This window comes from Carassius gibelio, chromosome B15 (assembly GCF_023724105.1).
Source record: "Carassius gibelio isolate Cgi1373 ecotype wild population from Czech Republic chromosome B15, carGib1.2-hapl.c, whole genome shotgun sequence".
Taxonomy (NCBI): domain Eukaryota; kingdom Metazoa; phylum Chordata; class Actinopteri; order Cypriniformes; family Cyprinidae; genus Carassius; species Carassius gibelio.
This window is the reverse complement of record NC_068410.1, coordinates 8,299,483-8,326,554: the sequence shown is the minus strand read 5'-3', so window position 1 is coordinate 8,326,554 and position 27,072 is coordinate 8,299,483. Positions and strand designations below refer to the sequence as shown.

The window sequence follows — 27,072 nt, the reverse complement described above, 5'->3', positions numbered from 1 at the left end:
CAGCACTAGTGTTATTTTAGGGTCATTGATACATATATATTATAGTTTTATTATTATTTTTAATTAAATTTTGTTTGTGTTTTGTTTTTTTATTTTAATTTTAGATAAAATTTCTGTATTTTAGTTTTTTATTTTCAATGAGTTTTAGTTCAAATGAAATTAAAAAATGTTGGCAACTAGCTGAAATAATTTTTTTTTTTGTATATATATATATATATATATATATAAAGAACAGCTATTTCAATTTGAAATTCTTTGGCTGGTAATATATTTTCTGGTGCCTTTGTTCAGATTTTTCCAAATTATTAGAGTCAAGAATAGTAGTGGACTAAGCTAAAGTTATGAAATATGGATATTACTTAATTTGCTGGATAGTGGCTCCCACACTGTGATCATCAGGGACTGACGTTTGATGTAAGCTGATATTAGTCATCTCCTTCTGGGTGTCAGCTCAGCACAATATCTTACTCATAAATGAATGAGGTGAAATATATGATTTATATAGATTTTTTATTTTTTTATGTTCTATATTAATATTATATATTATATCTTAATTTATATAATTAACATATTATGTAATTTATAGTTTTTCATGTTAGTAACCTACATATTTTAATCAGTACATATGATGCAGTTTAAGATTTAGCTTTTCTTTTTAAGTGATGCAGTGTCTGTCCTGAGTCCGAGTCTGTGTCTTGAGGTTGAACCCTAAGGACATCGCTGACAGTACATTGGGTACTTGTGTGGTTTGGTCGTTGTGTAATTTAGTCTGCAAGATCTGCTGACAACCTTTACTATACATGTGGAGATTGCATCTTGCATCTTGAGATCCAGTTTGAAAGTGAAGTTCTCACTGCTGTTCCCTGTCACTATGAACTCTGTCTAAGTTTATCATTTGGTAATCACACACATGAATGATGGCTGATCTGATAGTCCTTCAAAACCCTGTTGCTCATCCCCAAAATAACATGATGATGATGCACTCTCATTCATGCTGAATTATGTCAGGCTGTGATGGTGTACACAGATGACCAGGAGAGCACGATATTCAGATCACAGTGACACACAAACACAGAGTATTGACATCTGAGACTGAGATGGAATTATATATTACTTAATGTGTTTTGAGGAGCTCTGAAAGAAATCATATTAGTGGCCATAGTTCTGAATCATGGCATAATCAGATCTTCAAACTGCTTTAGTTGTACACAGTGTTTGAGAGACTTCAGATATCCACTCAAAACACCACGTCATCCGTTTGGCTGCACTTACGCCGTTCAGAGTGTTTTGCCATGGGATTTTTTTGGAGATCTTTATAGTCACCCACACAGACAGCGCTGCAACTACATTATGGCATGTTTATGAGCTAAGCTCCTCCCTCCGTGGCTGTTCATGACGCAAGGTGTGCGTAGAAGAGCTGCCTATGTTCATCCAGCAGACATACATCCTCTCCTCCTCTCCCATTCTCATTCATACTCTCACTATGAGCGCAGGAGGAATCGCAGTTTGCTCTGGCAGCCTGCTGCACTCTTTAGCAGTTAGGACAAATGGGTTTGTGCAGAAGGTTCATAAAGGTGAGAAATTTTGAATTTGATTTAGTTTTTCTTGTTAGAGGTGGTGTAGAAGAATGAAATGAGTTCATTTTTTAGTTTAGCATCGTCACTGAATGAAGGGCTCATATTTATGCTTTGCAGATTTTTCTTGGCTGTTATACTTGTTTCAACATATTCCTAAGCATTATGTGCATGCTTCTAATATTAAAGGATCTATTTGTAGTGAAAGTGTTTTAGTGGTCAATGCTTGCAATAATAATGCTACAATATCTCGCATATTTGTTTTATTATTATTTATATTGAGCTTCCTTGTGTAAGTTATTGAACATAGTCTGAGGTAGCCTGTACTTACCTGTATTTATATTGTTTATATACTGTCATATTGACAGTTTGTGTTTAATAATAGTATATTGTAATTCAATTATTAGTTTATTATTTTTAATTTTATATATATATATATATATATATATATATATATATATATATATATATATATATATATATATATATATATATATATATATAAAATATTACAAATATTACAAATATTATTATAATTTATGACAATTAATTCATTGCAATGGAAGCAAGGAATTGTCATTAAAACCTTCGTTTCTTAAAGTATTTTCAGTGGAAAAAATATATATAATATTCTAATTATAATATTTTTTTTTTGCATTATGTAAACTTTTTTTTATTGTTTTTGAGACAATTAAGCAAATGGAACCAAGCAATGATGCTAAAAATAAAATAACTTTCATTTTCTTCCTGCAAAATGATTTTGATGTGAAATATGTCATTCTTGATCAAATTTTATGAGATTTACTAGCCTGCCTTGATTCATATCCCAACATTAACTGAATATGAATTCTGTTTTTCTGTATTTCAGCTAATGGAACAGCAGGTAGTCAGCTGTCGACTCCACGGTCAGGCAAATCTCCCAGTCCATCTCCCACCAGTCCAGCCAGTCTGAGGAGACGAAGGGTGAGACCAGTCACTCCAAAGACCTTTCAAACTCTATTTGCTGTAATGCACTAAAACACCTTTAAAGTGGAAGCAACTTCTAAATTACTTATCTAAATTTGCAATGTCTTTCACTGCTTCAAGCAAAACCATCAAACGCTTTTATCTTTCTGATTGACCCCTAAATGTATTTCATGTGCTTTAATTTGCTTATATAGGTCTGAATCACAAGACATATTCTTGTCTATCAAGAATCTATACACATGCCAAAGATGACTTGAAATAGCTTTAAATATAATTAACTGCTGAAAAATTAAAATTCTATTATATATAATTCTCTGAAATGTACTGTAGATGCCTGAAGACAAACATGCAAAAAAATTTAAACTGAACAGCCTTTTGAATTAATATTCGGTGCAGGTAATATAGCCTGACTGAAAATGTGTTCATGCTTGGTCGATGGTGTGTTAAAATAAATATGTCATGGTGTCAGTGGATTAAACATGGCTGATTTTCACCTCGCCTGCCCCACTCCAGACGGGAATAATCTTAGCACACCCGAGCTGTTTCCATAGAAACTGACCTTTATTTCCCTCAACAATACCTCTGCTCAGTTTAAAGGGATAGTCCATGCAAAAATGAAATTCTGTCATTTACTCTCCCTCTAACCTGTATATCTTTTTCTCTTCTGTGAAACACAAAAGAAGACATTTTAAAGGATGTTAGAAATGAAAAACTTCCATTTTCTTTTAACTTCCATTGAAAATAAAATGAAAATCAATGGGAATCGAAACTGTTTGGTTGTTGACATTCTTCAGAATATCTCATTTCATGGTCATCAGGAGAAAGAAATGTATGCAGGATTGGAACGACATGAGAGTGAGTCAATTATGACTGAATTTAAATTTTTGGATGAACTGTCCCTTTAAGATATGAGTCTATTTAATACAGAATATGAACATTTAGTGTATGTGTGTTTGTGTTTTAACATATTTTTATTGCTAAAAAGACATGGACAATAACATGAATATATTAATAGACCCCCAAATGCAACCCAAAATTCAATTATACAGGTAAAGAAGTTATTATACAAAGGCTAAGACAGGCATATCCACACATTTTCAAATACAAAAGCGCAACATATATACACATATCAATTAGTAGAGTGAGAGACGTATTTTTTGCCTGTGCCAATATTTGGGCATTTTTCCAGAAACTGTATAAACAGATCCCAAAATGTATGGTCTTTTAGTTTGCACTTTATACTGAATGTTATTCTTTCCAATACAATATATTCCAGATCTTTCGACAGAATTTATGGTTTATATAATAACTTGTTTAACAATATTTCAAAAGACTCTTGCTTCTCACTAACCCCCCAAAAAGTTATAAAATGACCCTTCAATTTCCCGGATAGGGCTCTCAGCACAGTGGCTCCTCTCTCTCTCTGGCCTCCACCAAGGTGTGCAGCTCCATGGATGAGGGCGATGGGCCGGGCAGTGAAGGTGAGGAACCCTGGGAAACTCTGACAAAAGTTTATCGTTATTGTTTTATCATCGTCATCTGAATGATACATTCCAAATCTTTTCTTCTAGCTGAGCTGATGGACGATTGTCCTCAGGTTCCTGCTTCCATAGCCGAGAGGTACAAGGTGGGACGAATCATTGGCGATGGGAACTTCGCTGTGGTCCGAGAGTGTGTGGAGAGATCCACAGGCCGAGAGTACGCTCTGAAGATCATTAACAAGAGCAAATGCAGAGGGAAGGTAAGATATTTTCTAAAAAAATACTTTTCAGTGACGTCGATGCACTTTTTTTATATCGCACAAATTAATGATGCAAGATTATCTGTGGCTCACAGGAACACATGATCCAGAATGAGGTGTCCATTCTTCGGAGAGTGAAACATCCTAATATTGTTCTGCTGATTGAAGAAATGGACACATATAGTGAACTCTACCTGGTCATGGAACTTGTCAAGGTGAAAAATCGAACATTCAGCTGAATACATTTTTTACGTTTTATTTATCACACACCTGAGAAAAGATTTGTCACGTTTTCCACAAAAACATTACCTATTATTATTAAACAGAAATGTTTCTTCAGCAGGAAATAAGTGAATTAGAAAGATTTCTGAAGAATCATGTGACACTGAAGACTGGAGTAACGGATGCTGAAAATTCAGCTTTGCCTTTACAGAATAAATTGCATTTTAAAATATATTAAAATAGACATTTGTTATTTTGAATTGTTATAGTATTTCATATTGTCTTTACTGTATTTTTGATCAAGTAAATGCAGCCTTGGTGATCATAAGATACTTTTTTTTTGAGAACATTAACACGTCACAAACCTCATACTGTAGATAAACTGTAGAAACATAATAAGAAATTGACAAACTTTTAGTAATGTTTTTTATATTGCATTAAACAGATATTGTCCCTCAATATGCTGTGAAATTTTGTGTGCATGAACAGGGTGGCGACCTCTTTGATGCCATCACTTCCTCCAACAAATACACAGAGCGGGACGCCAGCGGGATGCTGTATAACCTCGCCAGCGCTATCAAATATCTGCACAGCCATAACATTGTTCACCGTGACATCAAACCTGAGAATCTTCTGGTGGGTATTGAAGTATTACAGAGAGAATATTGTTACTATACAGTAAATCACAGTGTTACTTTCACAAAGGCAGCTTGGAATGACACTCACATCTGAGAGAGACAAAGGCAATATGTTTTTATTGAGTGCAGAAGCCTTGAATAACCCTTCTTTCATAAGTTTTAGAACAACGATAACTTAACTCAATACTGGACCTAGTTTACCCAGCTTATAACTTCAGATACAACACTGTGTTCAAAGTAGTGTTTATCTAATGACAACATGAAGAACGTCTCGGATACTTACGTAACCCTCGTTCCCTGATGGATGGAATGGAGACATTATGTTGTGACAACATTAGGGGTCTTATTTGGGAGCCCAAATCCTCTCTTATTAAGAGAAAACATTCCCCGTGCATACAGGTATAAATAGGTGACAGGTGCATCCACTCATCAGGTTTTATGCTGAGGAGCCGAGAGCTTGTCACTGGCAACCAGCGACGGTTCGAGGTTGTGGCATGGGGACATAACGTCTCCGTTCCCTCCATCAGGGAATGAGGATTACGTATGTAACCGAGATGTTCCCTATCTGTCGGTCACTTCGAGTTATGTTGTGGGAAAAGGCTCACTGGGGTAAACACATACTTGCGTAGAGCCTGAGGCCAGCTGTGTGCCAGTGCATCCGTGCTGAGGGGGGTCTCAGTCAGGGAATAATACAGCTGGCAGTGGGAGGACTTGTGGGAAGCAAACAGGTCTACCTGGGCTTCCCCGAATCGACTCCAAATCAGCTGGAACGTCTGGGAATGGAGTTTCCATTCTCTGGTGAACGTGAGCTGTCGTGAGAGAATGTCTGCTGCACGATTGAGCTCCCCCTGAATGTGGAACGGTACACAGCAATTTGAGCAATCTCTGAATCCAGAGGTGGAGATGCGACGTGATCATAGACCTCCCTGCCGGTTGATGTACGAAACAGTCGCATTGTTGTCCGTGCGGACCAACGTGTGCTTGTCTTTCAGCAGTGGACGGAACTGCCATAAGGCTAGATGCCAAAACAGAAGAGGCCCTGTCCAGAGCCCCAAGGCTGTCTGCCCTTGAATAATAATAATAATGTTCATTATATAGTTTTCTTTTTAGTTTCTATAAAAATATAATATATTTTAATAGCTTTTTCAAAATTTGTGTCGTTTTGTAAATACTGATATTAAAAGATAATATACAAAATATGGAATTTCATGGTTTTCTCTATGTCATTTAAAATTTTGACAGTATCCTTAAATGCCAATGTGTCCATTTTTAGCATTTTATGACAGATGTTGCAATTTCAATGTGTAAATAATCTCATACTGTATATATATATATATATATATATATATATATATATATATATATAGAGAGAGAGAGAGAGAGAGAGATTTTAATTTAGTTTTAAATAATATTTTAATGTTTAATTTTCATTATTATTTTATTTGCAATTAAAAACAAAGTTAAAGATCTATTTCCTGAACCTAAATAGCAAGTATTCGGATGCATATTGGTGTATATTTGTATGTGTTTTAAGGTCTATGAGCACCAGGATGGAAGCAAATCCCTGAAACTGGGGGATTTCGGATTGGCAACAGTTGTGGACGGACCACTTTACACTATATGTGGCACCCCAACCTATGTAGCTCCAGAGATCGTTGCAGAGACGGGGTAAATCATGTCTCCATTAGCATGGCAATGTTATTGTAACAGAACGTGAAAAACAAGGCTTTTTAAAGATCTGAAGCTGTATTCACTTAATGATTTTAGGGCTGAAAGTAACATCTAATTTATGAAATTTATGCGGACAATTCTTTGTGAATATGGCCTCTGGTCTGCAAAATAACCTAAAGAGTTTTTCTCTTCATGTTTAAGGTATGGATTGAAAGTTGATATCTGGGCGACCGGGGTCATAACATACATATTGCTTTGTGGCTTCCCTCCTTTCCGTGGGTAAGTACATCAAAAGCTTACAACTTTTATCTGGGATTCAATACGATTTAAATGTAGACAGCTTTATAGCTCATATTACAGTATATACAGGTTAAATATAGTTAATTCAGATGTGTCTCTCTCTCTCTAGTGGCTTTGTTCTGTAATGCATATCTGTTCTTTTAGGAGCACAGATGACCAGGAAGCTCTTTTTGACCAGATTCTGATGGGACAGCTGGATTTCCCTCTTCCATACTGGGACAATGTATCTGACTCTGCAAAGGTTGGTATACCAAAATACAGTTTAAAAGTTCTGAAAATAAAAATAAACCTCATTCTATTCTTTTTTGCTTCCTTTCTCTACAGGCACTTATTACCTGCATGCTACAGGTGGAGGTCGACCAGAGATACACAGCTCTGCAGGTGTTAGACCATCCCTGGGTCAATGTAAGACTTTATCTGTCTGTTTTAAAGAGTATGTGCTATTCTCAGACTGTTAGTAGGAAACTGATATGTGGAGGCACTGTTTCTGCTCTTTCTCAGGATGACAGGATGTGTGAGAATCAGCACCAGCTGTCTGTGGCCAGCAAGATTAAGAAACATTTCAACGTGGGCCCCAAACCCAACAACACCACAGCAGGAGTAACTGTGTTAGCGGTAAGAGTCGCATATTTAGCTCTTAGGTTTAAATGTGTATATATATATTTGGTAACACTTTATTTTAAGGTGTCCTTGTTACACGTTTCAAGTGCTTACTATTATAATAAATTAATTATGCATAAGGACATGCAAATAACCTTAAGACAAAACCTAATTGTAATCCTTAGCATATAGTAAGGACATATAGTTCATTAATATTACTCAGTATTTAAATGTATAATTATACCGTAACAAGGACACCTTAAAATAAAGTGTAACCATATTTTGACAACATTACCCACATTAATTAAAGCCAATATTCTCAAATCAAATATTAGTGGAAATACTACTTTATTCCAAAAGAGTGGTATTATATCTAATACTATTTCACGATGGCTTGTACGTGACATTAGAGGATGTGAATGACAGGATTGCGTTTTTCTCTTGTTCAATAGTTTTGATATGAAAAATTGACATGCAGTTCACATTGTTTTGAGTCTAAATCTACTTATATATAATTAGAGGTGTTAAAATATTCTGGAGGTTGTGCTCTTATCTCATAGCTCTTCGCTGACTCATCCATCAGCTCTTCTTCTCTCCTGGCAGACTCCATCCTACTGCTATCTCTTCCTCTGATTCTGTGCTCTGCTTATATAATGACTGTCAGCACTGTTGTCAGGGACTGAATCAAATTAAACCATCAAGATTCCTATATTTGTATATTTTCATACATGCTTTCTTTATATAGAGCAACTAAATAACAATACACGCACTAGTTTTACATCCGCATGTAGACAAAATTGTAACTAAATATTGTCTTTCAAAACATCAAAACAACTTTGTTTTTATATTATGTTATTTTCTTGTTTAGGTCTTGCATGTTAGTCAACAACATTCTTGCTTGTTGTGTGTGTGTGTGTGTGTGTGTATATGTATATATATATATATATATATATATATATATATATATATATATATATATATATATATATATATAGTATACTAACTTTAAAAAGTTTGGGGTCAATAAGATTTTTTTAAATGCTTTTGTAAGAGGTCTCTTATGCTCACCAAGGCTGCATTTATTTGTTAAAAAATACAGTTAAAGCAGTAATATCGTGAAATATTATTACAATTTGATTAACTTTATTCTATTTGAATATATTTTAGAATGCAATTTATTCCTGTAATGCAAAGCAAAGACTTTTCAGCATCCATAATTTCAGTCTTCAGTGTCACATGACCTTTCAAAAATCATTGTGATATGCTGATTTGCTCGAGAAACATTACTTATTATTATTCGATGTTGAAAACTGTGCTGCTTAACATCTTTGTGGAAACCATGTTTTCTGTCTAAGTGTGTTTTTTAAGAAAGTGTCTTACTGACCCCACATGTTTTGCTTTATTTGCATGTTACTTTGCATGTTTACGGTTTCATTAGCTTCATACATAGTTGTTTTTATTTCCCAAACTGAGTGTGTACAGTATGAGCACTATACTGCTCTTGTTTTGTAGAACTACCTCTAAATATAACACCATTATTGAAACAGCACCTCGAGGCTCAAAGCTTGTGCTGTTGTACGAGGTGAAAGTAAACATCTGATCTGTTGAGTTGCACTCATTTCTCTCTGCTCAGCCGGACGAGGGGTTTACCATCAAGCGTTCAGGGTCTTTGGACTGCTATCCGCACCCAGGAATGTTTTGGATAAGGTATGCCCACAGAGCGGCAGTGTTTCCATGGCAGCGTGCTGGCAGTCTCCATAGTCCCAATTCCTTTCATACTCTGTGCCTCGTGCTCTACAGTGGGGTGATTCATTGCTTTTTGCTATTAATGATTTTAAGTTCATACTTTTTCCTTTCTGGTGGTGCTTTGCTGAATTCTGTTTGTCAGTGCTTCACTTTTCTCTTTCTTTGCTCTGTGTTATTGTTAAGCGCCATATATCTTTGCCTTCTGAGAAGCTTGGACACTTGAAGTGTACATTTACTACCCAGCATGCATGCCACTGCTGGTTATGAGTTACACACTGGACTGAATGTGTGTTTCTGTGCTGGTTATGCTGCAGAATGCACTGAAAGTGTTTGGTGTGCACATGTATGTGTTGGTGGAAGAGCTTTAGAAACTAAGTGCTGAAATCGGTAGTAAAAAACAGAAATCATTATTAATTAGTTAGGACTAAACACTTTCATTGTGTGCAAAACAAACAAATAAACAAAAAATATTAAATAAAAAAAACTAAAAACCTTTTTCTGTAATTGCATTAAATTGAATCTGACAGATTACAAAAACAAATGAACTTAATATAATATTGCAAGCATAATATAACATATATAATAAATAAATAATTAAATAATATTTGGGGATTTGGAGTCTTTAAAAAAAAAAAAATTATACTTATATTCAGCAAGGAGCATGGATGCATTAAAATGATCAAAAGAGACAAGAGAGAGAAATAATTCTTCAATAATTTCTGAAGGCTCATGTGACATAGAAGACTGGAGAAAGTTCAGTTTTGCATAACAGGAGTAAAATGTAATTCCATTTACTGTATATGTGACCCTGGACCACAAAACCAGTCTTAAGTCGCTGGGGTATATCTTTAGCAATAGCCTAAAAAACTTTTTATGGGTTTCAATTAAAAAATTATTAAGATATTAAGGAAAGATCATGTTCCATGAATATATTTTGTAAATTTCCTACCATAATTATCAAAACTAAATTTTTTATTAGTAATATGCATTGCTAAGAACTTAATTTGGACAACTTTAAAGGTGATTTTCTCAGTATTTAGATTTTTTGCACCCTTAGATTCCAGATGTTCAAATAGTTGTATTTTGAACAAATATTGTCTGATCCTAATAAACCACACATCCATGGAAGCTTATTTATACAGCTTTAAGTTGATATATAAATCTCCACTTCGAAAAATTGACACTTTAGATTGGTTTTGTGGTCCAGGGTCACATATTTCGAAATGTAATTTATTCCCGTGATGCAAAACTGAATTCAGGTAGAGAACAGTTAATTTTCTAAATGTTGTTTTCACTGTTTTCACTTTCGTTTAATCGATTGTAGCTTTGTTGAGCATATTTTTTTTTCTTCTGAAAATCATTACAAAAACATTACTCATCCCAAACTTGTATTCATTTATTTTGTGTATATATTCTTATTTATATATAATTTGAACAACATTTAACATAATAATATATATATATATATATATATATATATATATATATATATATATATATATATATATATATATATATATATATATATATTAGCCATTTTATAAATCCGATTTGAAATGTAAGGAGTTCACTATGCTTTTTGCACTGCTTCTAAATACAGTAGTTCACTATAATTTTTTTTTTTTTTTACACTTTAACCACAGTTCAGTCTCAATTCAAAAACACAAGTTGATTTAGTTGTTTTGGAAAGTCCTGTTTAATTGTCATCCAGATCTGTTAGCCTGCACCCATCCGATCTCTCTGCCCGTTGATTCCCGAGCAGTCATTCACTGTCCAATGTCCCCGTGTTCCCCAGACCACCCCTCTTGATAAGGAGAGGCAGGTTTTCAGACGAAGACGCCACCAGGATGTGAAAGCGGCTGCTCCCCGCAGCACCACCGCCGAGTTCACCTCAGAGTCAGAAGACATTTCCCCAAGCTCGGCCGAGACGGTCCGCTCTCCCACATCGCCGTTTTAAGACCAAACCCTGGTCTTGGCAGGAATCAATGGAAAATTATCTAGAAATAAGGGAAAATGAACTTGTGAATCACAAATGATAACAGTTTTTGAATACGAATGCTTGTCACGAAGAGCAGATGAGGTTTTGCGAGGGGCGCAAAAATAATATCACACTCTTAGCAGTTTTTAACATCCGAAATGAGAAGCCCTTGCCATTGTTTAAGAGTTTTCTCTTCATCATTACATTTGTTGCTATGAGGTTTTGTTTTGTCAGTAACCCGCCTCTCTTTTGCGCGTTCTAGTGTTCGATAGAAAGTAATGCAGCCAAACCTCCCACTCTGTTTCAACTGATCACACACATGCCGTCTAATACCTAGAATAAACAGGCGATGTCTTAGCTTTTTTTTTTTTTTCAGTGACCAAGTCTTTTACTCGTTTTTACCTTTTGTATGAACTTTATATATTTTAAAAATTTTAGGTTTGTACATTTATTTCAAACTGATATCTTATATTTACATATTTCAGCACTTTCTTTGAGAAACATGTTTTCTGTCTGTTGGTTAGACATTAGAATGTTCTTTCTAAAAATGGGTGAAGTGTCTGGATAGTTGAAGCTCTTTTTCGATGTATGTGGCTGTAGAAACGCTTGTTTGAACTTAATGCAATGCATGTGATGGGTGCTGATGAATGCTGCTGCTATGATCTCTGCTCTGTAAGTTCAGTTCTGTCAGTACCACTTGTCATGAAGATCGTACAGCTACTTCCCAGAATTTGAATTCCTTCTCAGAATGTTAATTTTACGTTAACGAGAGAACCGAATGTACGGTTATTGTTTTATTTTAAAAAGTAGGCTAGCATAACGGAAAACTTAGACGCACTAAATGTCCACTACTGATTTTAAAGGGTAACTTACACTTGGACTAAAATTGTGCATATTTATCTTTTTTGAGTGGAATGTAATATTTAGATAGATTTTTTCCCCCTGCATTCAGCAGTGTAATGTCTAAACAAAAAGTCAATTTGAATTTCAATGTATGTTGTTGTTTTTGTCAAACGATTGCCAAATGTGACACGACAGAATGATGACTTTTCCACCATGAATATGGACTAAAGAATAATAATGAAAAAGGTAATTGTGACTTTTCATCTTACAATTCTGACTTTTTTCTTAAAATAAAAGTCAAAATTGCAAGATATATACTCAGAATTGTGGGGGGAGATAAACGCAGAATTGAGAGATGTACATTTCAAAATGTGAAAAAAAAAACAAAAACAAAAAAACAATTATGAGATAAGCTCGGAATTGCACTTTTTTTTCTCTCCGAATTGCAAATTTATGTCACAATTCTGAGTTTATCTTGCAATTCTGAGAAAATTTTAATTGTAATAAAAGGGTGCAATTACCTTGTTATTGTTATTAATTTTCTTCAGTCATGGAAATGGGCTCCCATATACGATTTATGGGCTCAAAACAAGAAAAACTGTAGACAAATGTTAACTTTTTACCTTAAGATTGTAAGAGATTGTAGTTCATTATACTTTAAGTCCCTTTTTAAAGCAGTTTATTTATTAAACATAATTTATTAATGTATAATTGTTAAAATCCACAGAAATTCCAACATAAGGACCCACTTTATGTTAAGTGTCTGTAATACCAGCCTCTATTCATGCAGTAACATTTTCATTCCTTTATGTGGTGTTTTGTGTAGTTTGCACACTTACTGTAAAAGGCAGAGTGTGTTTGTCTTGCATGTGATCTGAGTGTGAGTGCTTTTAATATTCATTTGCTTTACCATCGAGACATGTTGACCACACAGTTTCAGTGAAGACCAGTCTTGGTTATGTTTGTGCTTCTCAATATTTAACATTGTTACACAGCTTATTGAAGCCTCCAGCATGTAAAGGCTTCAGGTGACACTATGAAGGGGTGAAAAGCACAAAGGCTAAAAGGGTAGTTCTTTAAAGTATAGCATGTTTTTACTTTTTAATTAAAAATGTATCTGCTGTGTTTGCTCGTAAAAGTAGACTAGAACCCAATCCATGATCAACCTATTTTTAATAGGATGTAGATCAATTCATTATAATAGGAAATATTCTAGCTCATATGCAAAATTCGGTGCACAAGCATTGATTGCACATTGTATATTTGTATAGATGTATATCCGCTTGTCTATTGTCTTTCCATCAAATGTCATTTAGGCTTGACCTTCCAAGTAGCATTGAACAATGGTGAATTCAGCAACAAGCCAAACCTGTGAATAAATGATTCCTCAAGCAGAATCCTGTGTCAATTTACTGAGAATGATAATGGATATATAGGAGATTTTCATTATTGCTATGCATGTTTCCTTCAGCCACAGTAGAGCTTTTCACACTTGAAATAGTTAAGCCTTTAAAATTATTTTGTAAAACCACGTTTCACACTGCTCATAGTTTATTATTATTATTGCTTAATGTACATAACAAGACAGGGAACCAACAATGTAAGACATTTCAATCAAGACAAACACAAGAGTTTACACACATACACACACACACACACACACACACACACAAAACCTGCTCATAGTTTACCCGGGGTTAAAACATCAACTAATGTTTCAGACTGTACATTCATAAACGGTTAGGTTATAATTTGCATATTTTCAGTGTCTGTCCTTGATTGGACGTCACGAATATAGCACTCGAACTGGAATTATGGAAGGTGGGCTAATGTTTGAACTGAGTGGACTATAAATTTTAGCACAAAAAAAGGTCTGTTCTTCCCTCAATTCACAAGTTTCTGTCACCAAACTACGGTTTATACAAGGTGCCATGTTTCCATCACTGTCCAGTAAATTTTAACTCCGATTTAAATTATAAGGATTAAACGTTCCTTTACCCAGGGTTAAAAACAGGGTTTAGAACATCTAGAACCTGGGATTAAGTGCATGTAACAGAAGGAATGTAAAATAAAGAACTGAAAGTATTGTTCTCAAAAGCACATGTATTTGTGGACCACAAAACCTCATAAGGGTCATTTTTTGAAAATGAGATGTATACATCGCCTGTAAGACGAATAAATAAAGCTTTCCACTGTAGGTTTGTAAGGATAGGACAATATTTGGCTGAGATGCAACTATTTGAAAATCTGGAATCAGATCAAAAATCGGCCTTTAACATCGTCCAAATGAAGTTCTTAGCAATGCATATTAGGCTTCTAATCAAAAACTAGTACCGTATTTTCCGGACTATAAGTCACACTTTTTTTCATAGTTTGGCTGGTCCTGTGATTTATAGTCAGGTGCGACTTATTTATCAAAATTAATTTGATATGAACCAAGAGAAATGAACCAAGAGAAATAAACTAAGAGAAAACATGACCGTCTACAGCCATGAGAGGGCGCTCTATGCTGCTCAGTGCTCCTGTAGTCTACACTGAAAACATAGAGCGCCCTCTCATGGCTGTAGACGGTCATGTTTTCTCTTGGTTCTTGGTTCTAAATAAATGTGGCTGTAGACGGTCATGTTTTCTCTTGGTTCTTGGTTCTAAATAAATCCGTCTTATAGTCCAGTACGACTTATATATGTTTTTTTCCTCGTTGTGACGTATTTTTGGACTAATGCGACTTAAACTTAGGTGCGACTTATAGTCCGAAAAATACGGTAATCGTTTTGATATACGGTAGGAAATTTACAAAATATCTTCATGGAACACGATCTTGATCCTAATGTCTTAATGATTCTGACCCTTACAATGTATTTTTGGCCTTTACTACAAATATACCCGCACTAATTATGACAATATTTATAATTATAGTTTTTTGGTCTATTATCTCTCTCTCTCTCTCCCACACATATCTCAATCAATCAATCAATCAATTAATCAATCAATCAATCAGTCTATCTATCTATCTATCTATCTATCTATCTATCTATCTATCTATCTATACGCTTCATTTGTACATAGTAATGCAAGAGAACAGTAGCTACTCAGCACAGTACATTTGATTTTTTTTATTTTTTATTATAAATAAAAAGTAGGCAAATACAGTTCTCTCATCACAATGATTCACTAGGACATACCGAACAGTTGTAACTAAAAAGTAACCAACTTAAACATATCTGCTGAATTAGCAGGCACCTTCACTTGCAATGTCAATGTTTCTGACGGAAACGATTCTCATCAAAGAAATCATTTGAAATCGGAGGCATTTTAACATAAACATGACATTAAAGTAAACTCATCTTTTTAAGTTTTAAAAATAACAATTGCTCAGTATTATCAAATCTAAATCTATTCTTGTAAATAAAATGTTAAGTATGGCACCATATTTATTGAACGTGAATTGGCAAAAAAAAAAAAAATGCTTCTTACAGCAGAATATTTCACATATTTGCACTAAAACAATTAAAAATAGTTTAGCCTTTTTGATTCATAAGCTCTGAGTTATAGATCTGATTTACATTATGTAAGAGACCCAAAGATGCACATACATCATACATAATGTATTGCTTACAGCAGTGATTTTACAATGTTGTTTTCGGATTTCAAGTGCAATTCTGAAAGATGCCAATACCACAATTTCAGACAATAATATAACAAAAAATATTTAATGCACACCCTTCATACTAATATTCTGACATCATGTGAAAACCCCAAAAGCTCGGTGTAAGCAAGTATGAAAATATTCAAAACAAAAACCAGTTAAAGGTGCAAATACCAGTCTAAAAACCTCACCATTTTCTGTTCACATCGCTAAAACCATCTATATCTTTAAATGATAGAACTGCACAACAATTACAATGATATTTGCCCAGATGCAGCATCAGCTTCGACCCTCATTTAGAGCTCGACAAGAAAGATGTCTTTAATGCTGCGTACATCAAGAAGTCCAGATACATCTGAAATGAAATACATCCACACAAGACAAACGAACATTACAGGACATCACGTTAAACAAAAAGCTTCTCTTTTTTTTCTTTGCAGTCATAAAAAGCAATTGATGATGTCAAATGCGTAAACACAGGACAAACAGAATTGAACTACAGAATAGTTCAGAAAGCAGCCTCACAGACAAGTTTAAAAGAAACTGAACAGCATTTACATACATGAGCTCAGCATCAGAGGGAGGACTTTTACTTATTTATTGATCAGGTAGCTTTTCTTTCTCAAGGGCCTGTAAAAAAAAAAAAAAAAAAAAAAAAGAAAACACCTAGAGAAAGTGAAATATGCTGCAAGCCATAAATAAACCTCATAAAAATATCGTTATCGGTTCTCTATGCAAAGTTATCATTGGGTACAGTTAAAACGACGGGACTACGAGTAAAAAGGCTATTTTTGACAAGACTACTGTTGGCTCAGATGACAATTAGATAAAGTAATTTGTGATGAAAAACTGGCCTCCATCTGTGCTCTCTCCACTGTCATCTGTCAATTGCTCCTGTGCATTTCTGAGACACACATACATTTGCTCAAGCAGCTGGATCTCAGTGTAGGTTGCTGCACTTCTCCAACTAGCGTTGTGTGATTTCCTGATCCAGATTCCATATCTTGAGTTGCTACATCACCTCCTGTAATGACACGTTACTGCTGGAGGCAGCAGCTGGCCGTCATTGGCTGATCGCTCTCAGTACCTGTTCTGATGCTCAAAGTGCCAGCGGTTAAAATCAATGTTGAAAGCCACGATGCTGCCAGATGCCATGCCTGTGATAAGAGTCCTGCAAACATGGAAAACGGAGTTAGGTTTACACCAGTCGAGGATGTGTTTGTACAGTTTGTCGTGGTGAAAGTGTAAACTTGAGTTTGACCTCTGATCATGTGACAGGTCCATGGCTCGGATGCCGGCGTCGCAGCCGGGGTAGACATACAGCTGTTTGAAGTCACAGGCCTGCCAGACCTCCACCACCCCACTGTCTCCTCCAGTCACTAGATTCTGCCCATCACTGCTCAGGAGGATGGCCTGACAAAAGAGTAGGAAATACAGCTCAGGAAAGTCAGAGTACTGGTTTCTTAACTTTAGCAACTTACTCTACCATTCAAAAGTTTGGGCGCACTTTTTCTTTTTTTCTTTTTTGAATGAAAGAAAGAAAGAATGCAAGTTATATATTTTTTCATCAACGACACGTTAAACCAAATAATGCTTCTATTAAAAAGACATTCATAATGTTAGAAAATTTGTATTTCAAATAATTGCTGCTCTTTTGAACTTTCTATTCAGCAAACATACTGAAATTTTTTTCGTAACTTCCACAAAATCTTTAAGCCGCACATTTGTTTTCAACATTGATAAGAAGAAGAAATAACATTTCACAATACTAGTTTTCCCAGTTTTTTTAGAAGAAATTCATGCAGACTTGGCAAACATAGGAGACTTTAATAAATAAATAAATACAATTACAAAATCTTACCAACCCTGATGCTTCATAAAAAAGCTAAATATAATAATAATTAACATAAAAATAATACTGATGAAATATAACTATTGTTATTACTTATTAAATGTATTAAATACAGTTGTTACATTATATTACAAAATATTCTTTTTTACAAAACTTCTATATGCTTCCAAATTATTATATTATTTTATTATTATAAAATTATATATAAGCACATACATGTAATGTTTAAAACAATTAATAAAAAAATTAAATAGATAAATGTAATATTATATATATATATATATATATATATATATATATATATATATATATATATATATATATATATATATATATATATATATATTCATAATAATAAATGAAATATTAAAATGATAAATAAAATGAAATTTTACAATTGTTCTTACTTATTTAATGTATTAAATAAAATGTTTAATTATTATAAAATATTATTTTTACATCATATTCTAAAATGTATATGTTTCCAAATTATTAAAATACTATGCTGTTATTATTCTAAACTAATATATTAATGCACAAATATAAATGATCTAATATTTAAAATAATAAAAATTAAATAGAGATTAATATTAATATATTAAATAATAATAATAATAATGCATCTACATCAAACTAAAAGACCACCAATTTATTTTACCCCAAAAAACTGGAATTTAAATAACTGTGTACAATTTTATAATGTTGAAAAGTGAAAAATTGAGTACAATTTACTTTAAGAATTCATCTTTTTTTACTCAACAAACTATGTGGCTGCAACAGAAATGAGAAAACTGAGGCATTGCTATAGAAATGCAATCTGACAGACAGGAAGTGTGTGGCCAAGCACAGAGCTGAGAACATACACGCGTGGAGTCGTTGATCTCCATCTGGGCCAGTAGCTTGCCGTTGATGCTGAAGTTGCAGAACTGACCCCTGTCGTAGTAGATGATACAGTGACCCTCACTGGACACTGAGATCAGACGGGGAAGCACACAGCTGTCGGGGCCCTCCAGGGCCCTCAGAAGATCCCCAGTGATGGTGTGGACCAGACACGGCCCCTCTGACAAACAGATGTGTCTGATAAGAGACACTATAGAGGAAAAACACACTGCCTCTTCACTTCATATCCCACAATGCTCCTCTCTCACTCACCTTTTGCTCCACTGATTACAATTCCCAGCTCAGCACACACTGACACACACACCACCTCATAGTCATGACCGGTCAGAACTGCACGGGGAGCTGGGTAATCACCTGCAAATGAGCACAGAAACACACACAAACACACACATATTACCCAGTAAACATCAGCACAACAACATAAGACAGACAACAGAAAATATACAGGATTTCAATATAGGAGGTGTTTTTTACCAAAAAAAAAAAAAAAAATTCAAAATCAAGTTTTTCTTTTCATATATATATATATATATATATATATATATATATATATATGAAAAAAAACATGAGTTTGAATATTAAAAGAAGTACGAAATGCTAAAAACAGGAAAAATATATACATATAAATAAAAGAGCAAAATAAAATATGATCATTAGACTGTTAGGATTTTAAAATATAAAATGATGATGGTGATGATGATAGCTATAACAAAATTACAAATACTATCATAAAAATTAAAAACTAAATTTTTAAGCATTCTCATTAGCCTAAGACTTTTTAGGATTTTTAAATACAAAATAAATAAATAATAAAAATAGATGACAAAATAAAACAGTTAAAATAAAATACAGAAGTATAGACTTGTGACAATGTTGACTTTTTGGATTTTGAATATTAAAAGAAATAAAAATGTGTCAAAAACAAAAATAGAAAAAAAAATATTATATATAGATAAATAGAAGCAAAATATAAGATTCTCATTAGTGGTCTTAAACTGTTAGGATTTTTACATATAAAATGATGATGATTATAAAAATAGATACAACTAAAATGTAAATAATTTCCTAAAAGAAATAAAAAAAATTTTGAATAGAAAAATAGAATCATTTTCATTAATCATGCTTTTAGGATTTTTAAATACAAAATAATAATAATAAGATAAATGGGAAAAAATATAAGCATTTTCACTAGTTGTCTTTTACTTTTGGATCCATTTAGATCAATTTAGATACAATTAACAATTTATTAAACAGCTATAAAAGCCCTTTTTTTTTCTTTAGCTGAATCTTGCGATGCATATAAACCAAAACCAATCGATCTGTTTCTGCCTGGAAGGTAATCCAGTAAGAATACTAGACAGACAATATAACCGATGTGTTGAAACCACAATAAAGCAGGCCAGGAGAACATCTTCTTCAGGAACCATCCCCTCCGAATGATCACATGATGGATGAGAGGGAGGGAAGAAGTGATATGAGGTCGTTTAAAGACACCTGTGGCACCTCAGCACCAGCTGGACGGGTCACTGAACTGCCATGAAAGGACTCATTTTGGAAAAAGTAGAAAAAGTCTGTAAAATCTGCGTCTAAACAAACACAGCAACCGAGATGTGATATGAAAAGTGGGAAATACATCCACATCCCTTTCAAATCTACATTTTGCATATTATAAGGTCCACTACTGCAATTTCCAAAGCAGTTCATTTGAGAAATAACAGGTAGAGTCATTAAACTGCTCGGCCTCCTGGGTCTGTAGCATCACGCTTGAAGACTCTTGTATATTTGTTCGCAATTCATGCGTACGGAAAACGGGGCCTGTGGTGTAATTACCTTGATTTGTGCAGTGAGGAAGCAAAACAGTAATTATTAGCCGGGGGATCAACATTATGTTTCCAGATGGATTAAGCATTGCTTTCGGAGAAGGCGTTTGTGTTTGTGTGTGTGTGTGTGTTTCTATGGTTTAAAGGATTAATTCATCCAAAATTGAAAATTGTGTCATCATTTACTTGTGCTCATGTTCTAAACACATTTAAATGAATCTAAATAACATGCTGCTCACACTTCTCTCTGCTGTTATTAATAACATAAAGAACCATACAAAGTAGTAACTAATACCATAAAGCTATAAGATAATATAAAAGTAGTCACATGTCAGATTGTACGTCTGGAAGTAAAATATTTAATAGCATTTATTGAGTGAAGAACAGGACTAAATTTACAATGCTGTTCAAAAGTTGGGGTTGGTTAATTTTTTTTTTTTTTGCAGAATATAAAATGAACAGCATTTACTTAAAACAGAAATATTTTGTTTGACTCTTGATTTTTTGAAACCATAAAGTTGTTGATAAAATCCTGACTTTACATATGTACAGGCAGTGGGATTTCTAAAACAAAGCTAATAATATAGTACAGAGAGAAGGTTCATCCCATTAATCGAGATCTTTTTAATTTTTAATTAACACTAAGTTCATTAACATCCACATAATTAAGACACATGCCATTACTTAGCATGCAGACCACTATTACAAGAAGCCAGGAATCAATAGAATGACCGCTACAAATCCAGATGTTTTTTTAAAAGTTGGCGAGCAATCAAAGGTTAGTCAGGCCTTGATCAATATGAGTTCTCCACAGGGGCCCGTCTGACAGCGCTAAGCCCAGCTGTCAGTGATCTGGGTGGGGACGTGTGTCAGCACCGGATCCCTCGGGAGATCTCAGATCACCTTCATCACAAAAGATTTAATCATTCTGCACCCGGGCCCTTCTAAACCTTTGCACTGAACCCCTGCGGTACAGCGACACAATTAAGAGGTGTAAATTGGAGAACGGCTGCTGGGGTCGTGAAGCACCGGGCCCTTGATTGAGCCGGACGGGATTTTAATCATTGCACATTTAAGACACACTCCGGCTTTCACGGGCAACTGTGAAATCAATTTCTACACCATGTCGGAGTGCCTCAAGGGCCGGTACTGGGATATCTGCTGAATATTCATGGATGTTCCTGTCCCGACACTCTCAATTCAGAGACGGATGAAAAAAAGTGCAGTGCGGGGAAGCTTGATGAAGCACTCCTGAACTTATCATTAACACAAAAACACATGCTGATGAGGGTTTGTTTTTCTTTACCGCTACACTGAGATCGTTTTTAACAACCTCAAAGAATTATGGGTAAGTCTGGAATATATAATGAGGGAAAATAAAATACTTCTGCATTAAATGAGCGCATTCCTCCTTAGTGTGCATGTGTGTGTAACTGTGAAAATGTTCCCTCAGGTCAAAGTCTTTCCTGCAAAAACAGTTATTTACTGCATACTTATAAAAAAGTAAGATCAAAATAAAGAAAAGAAAAAAAGTCTTGACAATTAAATGTATATGAAATATATAATATATAAAATAATGAAATAACCATGAAATAGCATCAACCAGCATTTAATTTGTTAATAATTTGTACATTTAATTTAGTTAAATTAGTACAACACCCACACCCACACACATGCATATTCTGTATACAGTATATATTATTGAACTTTTTTCTTTTTACATTATTGTGTTAATAACCGAATTGAATGATAGTGAACTACAATTAATTTGTAACCAAACATTAACTTTATTTAAGAATGCTGCAAAAAACTGTTGTCATTATTAGCTTATGTCAATAATTATTATTACATTATATTGTGCTCCCCAAAATAATTCAGTAATACACCACTAGAGGGAACTGTTTATTTCTTAGTGGAAAGACATCATCCATTTGATGCCAATTTTGGACATCTACTACTACAAATTACAAACTATTATAAATAAAGTATTATTAATAATTAATAATAAATTATTATAATATAAATTCCAGCTGTTACATAACATGTTCATTAGTTTTATTCAAAACAGACTCAAAAAGTAATTAAATGCCAATTAAATCATTACATTATTATATTGCATGACACAATGACACCAGATTGGTACTAGATTGGTGCAATATGAGTTTGATAAAGTTAACAATGTTAGGTTTATTCCTCATTATATATAAATAGTTCTTTGTTCGTAATTCCCTCCAGTTTCAAGCTTACAGACCATTAGTCTCCTTTGTGAGGGCACACAGTACGCAGTTGTGTGTGAATATCATGGGAGTTTTGTTTCCTGTGCTTTGAAAACAGAAGCGGAGCTGTACCTCGCTAATTGGAAGCAGTCGAGCTGAAACCCTTAATGAACTGTCTGAGCATCACTGAAGTTAATTAGAGAACACGCTCACCTAAACCACAGCTCATGACATGTAGAAACAAGGACAATACATCTAACACACATCAGCGGTGCAAATGCACAGATATCTTTGCAAAACACACACAAAAGCAAGCACAGACGTGCAGACTGCTTTTCTTATTAACATGTTTGCAGCTCTTGTTACAAAAACAGCTTTCTGAATTCTGTAGCAAGGGATCCTGGAACAATTAGGAGCTGTAATGCCTTCATTTGTTATGCAATTATAGTTTTTGTTAGTACAGTGATTAATATAAAAATGAAAAAATAATATTATGCTGCCTAGTGTGTGAGCTTTTATAATCTCCTCCATTATTAATGTAACATCTAATATTAATGTCCGTTCTTGCATGATTGTATAATGTAGTATGCTGAATACTGAGGTAATTGTGCTCAAAGGAATAGTTCTTCCAATAATAATAATGACTCATATTTTAGCCAGAAGCAGCAATTTGAAGTTAAAAACATACTAATGATGGATTTGTTTATTACAAACAAGCAGCTTCTTGCTTCACAAGATATTGTTGCAGTGTTGTGGATTATTGTGATGTTGTTTATCAGTTGTTTGGACTCTCATTCTGACGGCACCCATTCACTGCAAAGGATTCATTGGTGAGCAAGTGATATAATGCTACATTTCTCCAAATCTGTTCTAATGGAGAAACAAACTCATCTACATCTTGGCTGAGTCAATAAGCAAATTTTCATTTTTGGGTGAACTATTCCGTCAGGTTTAGTTGCTACTCACTGTTGTTAGGGTTGTCTCCTATGATATGGTGCCGCCCACTCCAGTACCAGAGCAGCAGAGTGGCATCTCTGGATCCCGACACAATGTAGCAGTCACCCCCGATGTAAGACTCTGAGCGTGCCAGACATGTGACCACGTCCCAGTGACCGAACACTATCTGAGTCAGCTTGCCTGCAAACAAACATACAGCATTTACCTTTTGTCCCTCATAATTCAAAGCGCAAATATGTTGGTCAGACCATTAAACAATAATACAGTATCTTGGCCACTGATTGGCCACTGACCTGTGTCTGAAGAGTAAACACGGAAACTCTTGTCCCAGAAACCGCACACCAGGATGTAGCGGTTATCAGCCGTCACCACAAAACACTGAGTGTTGATCTGAATGCTCTGGTCAACCAGGTCAGTGATTTGTCGTTTGTTTGTGCCCGAGTTGTTAGCTGGAAGAGACATGGTCACAGAGTTCCTTCAAACATGATGCTCGGAGTTGAGCTTCATCAGACCAGAGAATCTTTTCTGGTCTTCTTAAGCATGTGACACTGCCCACATCTGCTATCAAGCCGACAAATGGATAGTCTCACTACAAAGTCATGCTATAGGATAAATCAAAGATGCTTTGTCGATTTAGATGGGATATTCTTCAAAACTGAGCAATAGAGGGACACAGTGCTACACTTTTCATGGAAACGAATCTACTGTACAAACAGATTACTTAAATTAGTAATGAATGGGATAGAAGAAAGTATTTTAACAGCAAAAAATGTCAAACCCACCAATCAGTGAGTCCATCTCGATGGGAAGGTGATGGGCCTGCTCTAGTGAATATCCCGGAGCTCCTCGAAGACCTGCATACACACCGACAATAAAAGAAGTCAAAAACACACCGTTCAATACCTGGAAAACCCCTTCCTCTTTATTTTGTCTTACTGTACTTTTGTCTCGTTTTTCAGTGAATATATCTAGGTAAAGGTTCTCAAATCAAGATATATTTACTTGTTTTTTTTTTCTTCTTACAAATAAATACAAATAAAATAATACAAATTAAGTAATGCTTAAAAACTCTATGCTAAAAAAAAATGGGGTAAAACAAATACATGGAATGACATTTTTTTGTTTGTTTGTTTGTTTTAAAAATAAACAGCTTATTTTGACATATAAAAAAAGCTGAAAACAAGACTTGTTATCTTATGGCATAGAATAGAAACATAATAGAGGTATGGTTTATTATGATTGTCAAATTATTATGATTATTTTTTATTAATAAATTCAAAGAAAACAAGCAGACAGAATACAAAGAGAAAGAAAGAGTTAGTGTTAGAGTGTTACCGTAAGTAAAAAAAAAAAAAGAAAACAAGCAGATAGAATTAAAATAGAATAGACAGTGCTAGTGTTAAAGGGTCAAGGTTTTTTTTTTTTTTTTTTTTTTTTTTTTTACTATTTTAAAATATTTGTACTGGAAAACAAAACGAAAATCCTGAGAAATAAAATCAGTTTTGCCGACACCCCCACAAAATTCTTTCCACAAACACCTGCCCGGCCGCCACAGTCAAGTCCACTTCCTGACCCCGTCCCACATGACATGAGGGCTTTATGGAGACCCACCAGTCAGATCTCCATGGTGCTTATTGATTTCTCTCCCTCTCCCGTGTCAGGCAGGCCTGAGCTATAGCACCCTTGAGGCAGGCCTACAGGCACAGACCGCCATTTTGCGCTCAGTGTGGCGGCCTCATTGTGTTCATTATTTGGTGGAACCAACACACACTCACGGCTGGAGAGGGCTGGTCCTGCAGCTGCAGCCATTAGTAGTGTGAGAGAGCGAGGTTGCCACGTTTGGTCCTGACATCACTATGTGTTGCTGTGACAGCTGGGAAGGTGTAATGTGAAGGAGAGTCTGTGATAGGCTAATTAAGCCCGTCGCCACAGCGCTGGACCTCTGACCCGCAGGTGAGGGGGGCTCCGGGGGAACGGCTAGTTGGGTAATGTTGTTCACACATGTCCAAGTGGTAACATGTGGAATGTAGCTGTTTTTTGTTGGCTTGAAGGTGAAATCAAGCTATCAGCTGGCTAGCTAGTACACACAGAGATTCCCACTCACCCACGGTGTTATGCCAGCGGTTGACTGCGAAGAGCCGGCTGCAGGTGATGGTGACCACGGCGGGGAGGGTCAGGTGCGGAAGCGTGTTGGCGGCCACGTGAGTGACGGGGGAATTGGAGGGAAACTTTAGCACCATGATGACGTCCTGCTGCATCTGATCCTTAAACATGAGCGGACTCTGCGGAAGGAAACACTGTTGAACAGAGAAAGCAAAGGAAGAGAAGGATGGAAAAGAGGGGGGAGGGAGAAATAGACGAGGAGAGGTTGTTAGCAAAGAGGAAAGAGGTTAAGAAAAAGTGTTGGAAAACAGAGGATAGACTGTGTGTGGTAGTTTAGGAGGAGAGTCAGGGAGAAGTTTAAGAAATACTTAAAAAAAGAGTATATATATATATATAGTTCAAAAGTCTGTAAGATTTATCTTTTAAGTCTATAATGTTCACCAAGGCTGCATTTATTTGATCAACAATACAGTAAAAAAGTAATACTGTGAAATATTATTATTGTGAATATTTAAATATTAAAAACAACTGTTTTCTACTTCAATGTTATTTTAAAAATTCAATTATCCCTATGATGGCAAAGTGGAATTTTCAGCATTAAAAAATCAATATAACTTCAATATACTGCTGGACTATAACCAATAATCTGTATTGTATAATATTTTTGCCTATATTTTCATAATTTTCATAATTTTTTGATTGGGTTATATACTACAAACACCTTTTCCATTTTTAATCAGATTAAGAAAATATATTTCATAGTTTCTGTACTGTAATAAATGACTTGTCATTTAGCTCTGCATTATTTATATATTTCATTTATTTATTATGCCTAGACTGGAGATGATTTAAAAAACAAACAAAAAAAGCCAGTTCTCTAATCAGCGGTAAATTCCATCAGGTGAGAGATTTCACATAGAGCAGCTGTTACTACACAGAGTCCTTGACAAGTGGCGCAAATCCACTAATTTATTGTCTTCACGTGTCATTATCAAAAAAGTTTATGTAGTTTTTATGAGGCTTAGCTCCAGCGATTGCTGTTATTATTACTTCTCTAAAACCGTTTTGGATTTTCAGGACGAGAGTATGAATGAAACATACAGCGCAGTATTTAGTGCTCCATAATGTTTACATCGTTTTGTTTACGAATGTGTATATAAGTATACGAATGTGAATAACTATTCAAAACAATTTGACTATCTAGTCTCTTTGAATTTAAATCAAGATTTATTTACTCTTGAAAAATTCTTGCCGAAAAAAGTGTAATTTATGTTTCATTAAAAGTGGGAGGATGAAATT

At 34.7% G+C, this 27,072-nt stretch overlaps 2 protein-coding genes across 10 annotated transcripts in view; one reads left to right on the top strand and one right to left on the bottom strand.

Annotated features, from left to right (window-relative positions):
* LOC127972728 (serine/threonine-protein kinase DCLK1-like) overlaps positions 1-13,676 on the top strand; it is a 33,871-nt gene extending 20,195 nt beyond the window's left edge. Inside the window, exons 6-17 of one of the 3 annotated variants that reach the window (XM_052576471.1) lie at positions 2,443-2,537; positions 3,934-4,021; positions 4,112-4,281; positions 4,377-4,496; positions 4,993-5,139; positions 6,676-6,809; positions 7,014-7,091; positions 7,257-7,353; positions 7,437-7,517; positions 7,614-7,727; positions 9,346-9,419; positions 11,254-13,676. In XM_052576471.1, the coding sequence (XP_052432431.1) occupies positions 2,443-2,537; positions 3,934-4,021; positions 4,112-4,281; positions 4,377-4,496; positions 4,993-5,139; positions 6,676-6,809; positions 7,014-7,091; positions 7,257-7,353; positions 7,437-7,517; positions 7,614-7,727; positions 9,346-9,419; positions 11,254-11,311 (1,256 nt within the window). In that variant the 3' untranslated portion in view covers positions 11,312-13,676. Of the gene's footprint in view, positions 1-1,408; positions 1,575-2,442; positions 2,538-3,933; positions 4,022-4,111; positions 4,282-4,376; positions 4,497-4,992; positions 5,140-6,675; positions 6,810-7,013; positions 7,092-7,256; positions 7,354-7,436; positions 7,518-7,613; positions 7,728-9,345; positions 9,420-11,253 lie in introns of those variants that run through there. The other 2 variants (XM_052576470.1, XM_052576469.1) reach the window with 2 other exon arrangements.
* Positions 13,677-15,378: 1,702 nt separating this feature from the next.
* The window catches only part of LOC127972725 (neurobeachin-like), a 247,688-nt gene continuing 235,994 nt past the window's right edge, over positions 15,379-27,072 (bottom strand). For 5 of the 7 annotated variants that reach the window (XM_052576455.1, XM_052576458.1, XM_052576460.1 and 2 more), the window contains 8 exons: positions 25,775-25,967; positions 24,453-24,524; positions 23,964-24,119; positions 23,680-23,850; positions 18,930-19,031; positions 18,641-18,837; positions 17,187-17,338; positions 15,379-17,096 (listed from right to left, as the gene is read on the bottom strand). In XM_052576455.1, the coding sequence (XP_052432415.1) occupies positions 17,006-17,096; positions 17,187-17,338; positions 18,641-18,837; positions 18,930-19,031; positions 23,680-23,850; positions 23,964-24,119; positions 24,453-24,524; positions 25,775-25,967 (1,134 nt within the window). In that variant the 3' untranslated portion in view covers positions 15,379-17,005. The remainder of the gene's footprint in view (positions 17,097-17,186; positions 17,339-18,640; positions 18,838-18,929; positions 19,032-23,679; positions 23,851-23,963; positions 24,120-24,452; positions 24,525-25,774; positions 25,968-27,072) is intronic. The other 2 variants (XM_052576457.1, XM_052576459.1) reach the window with 1 other exon arrangement.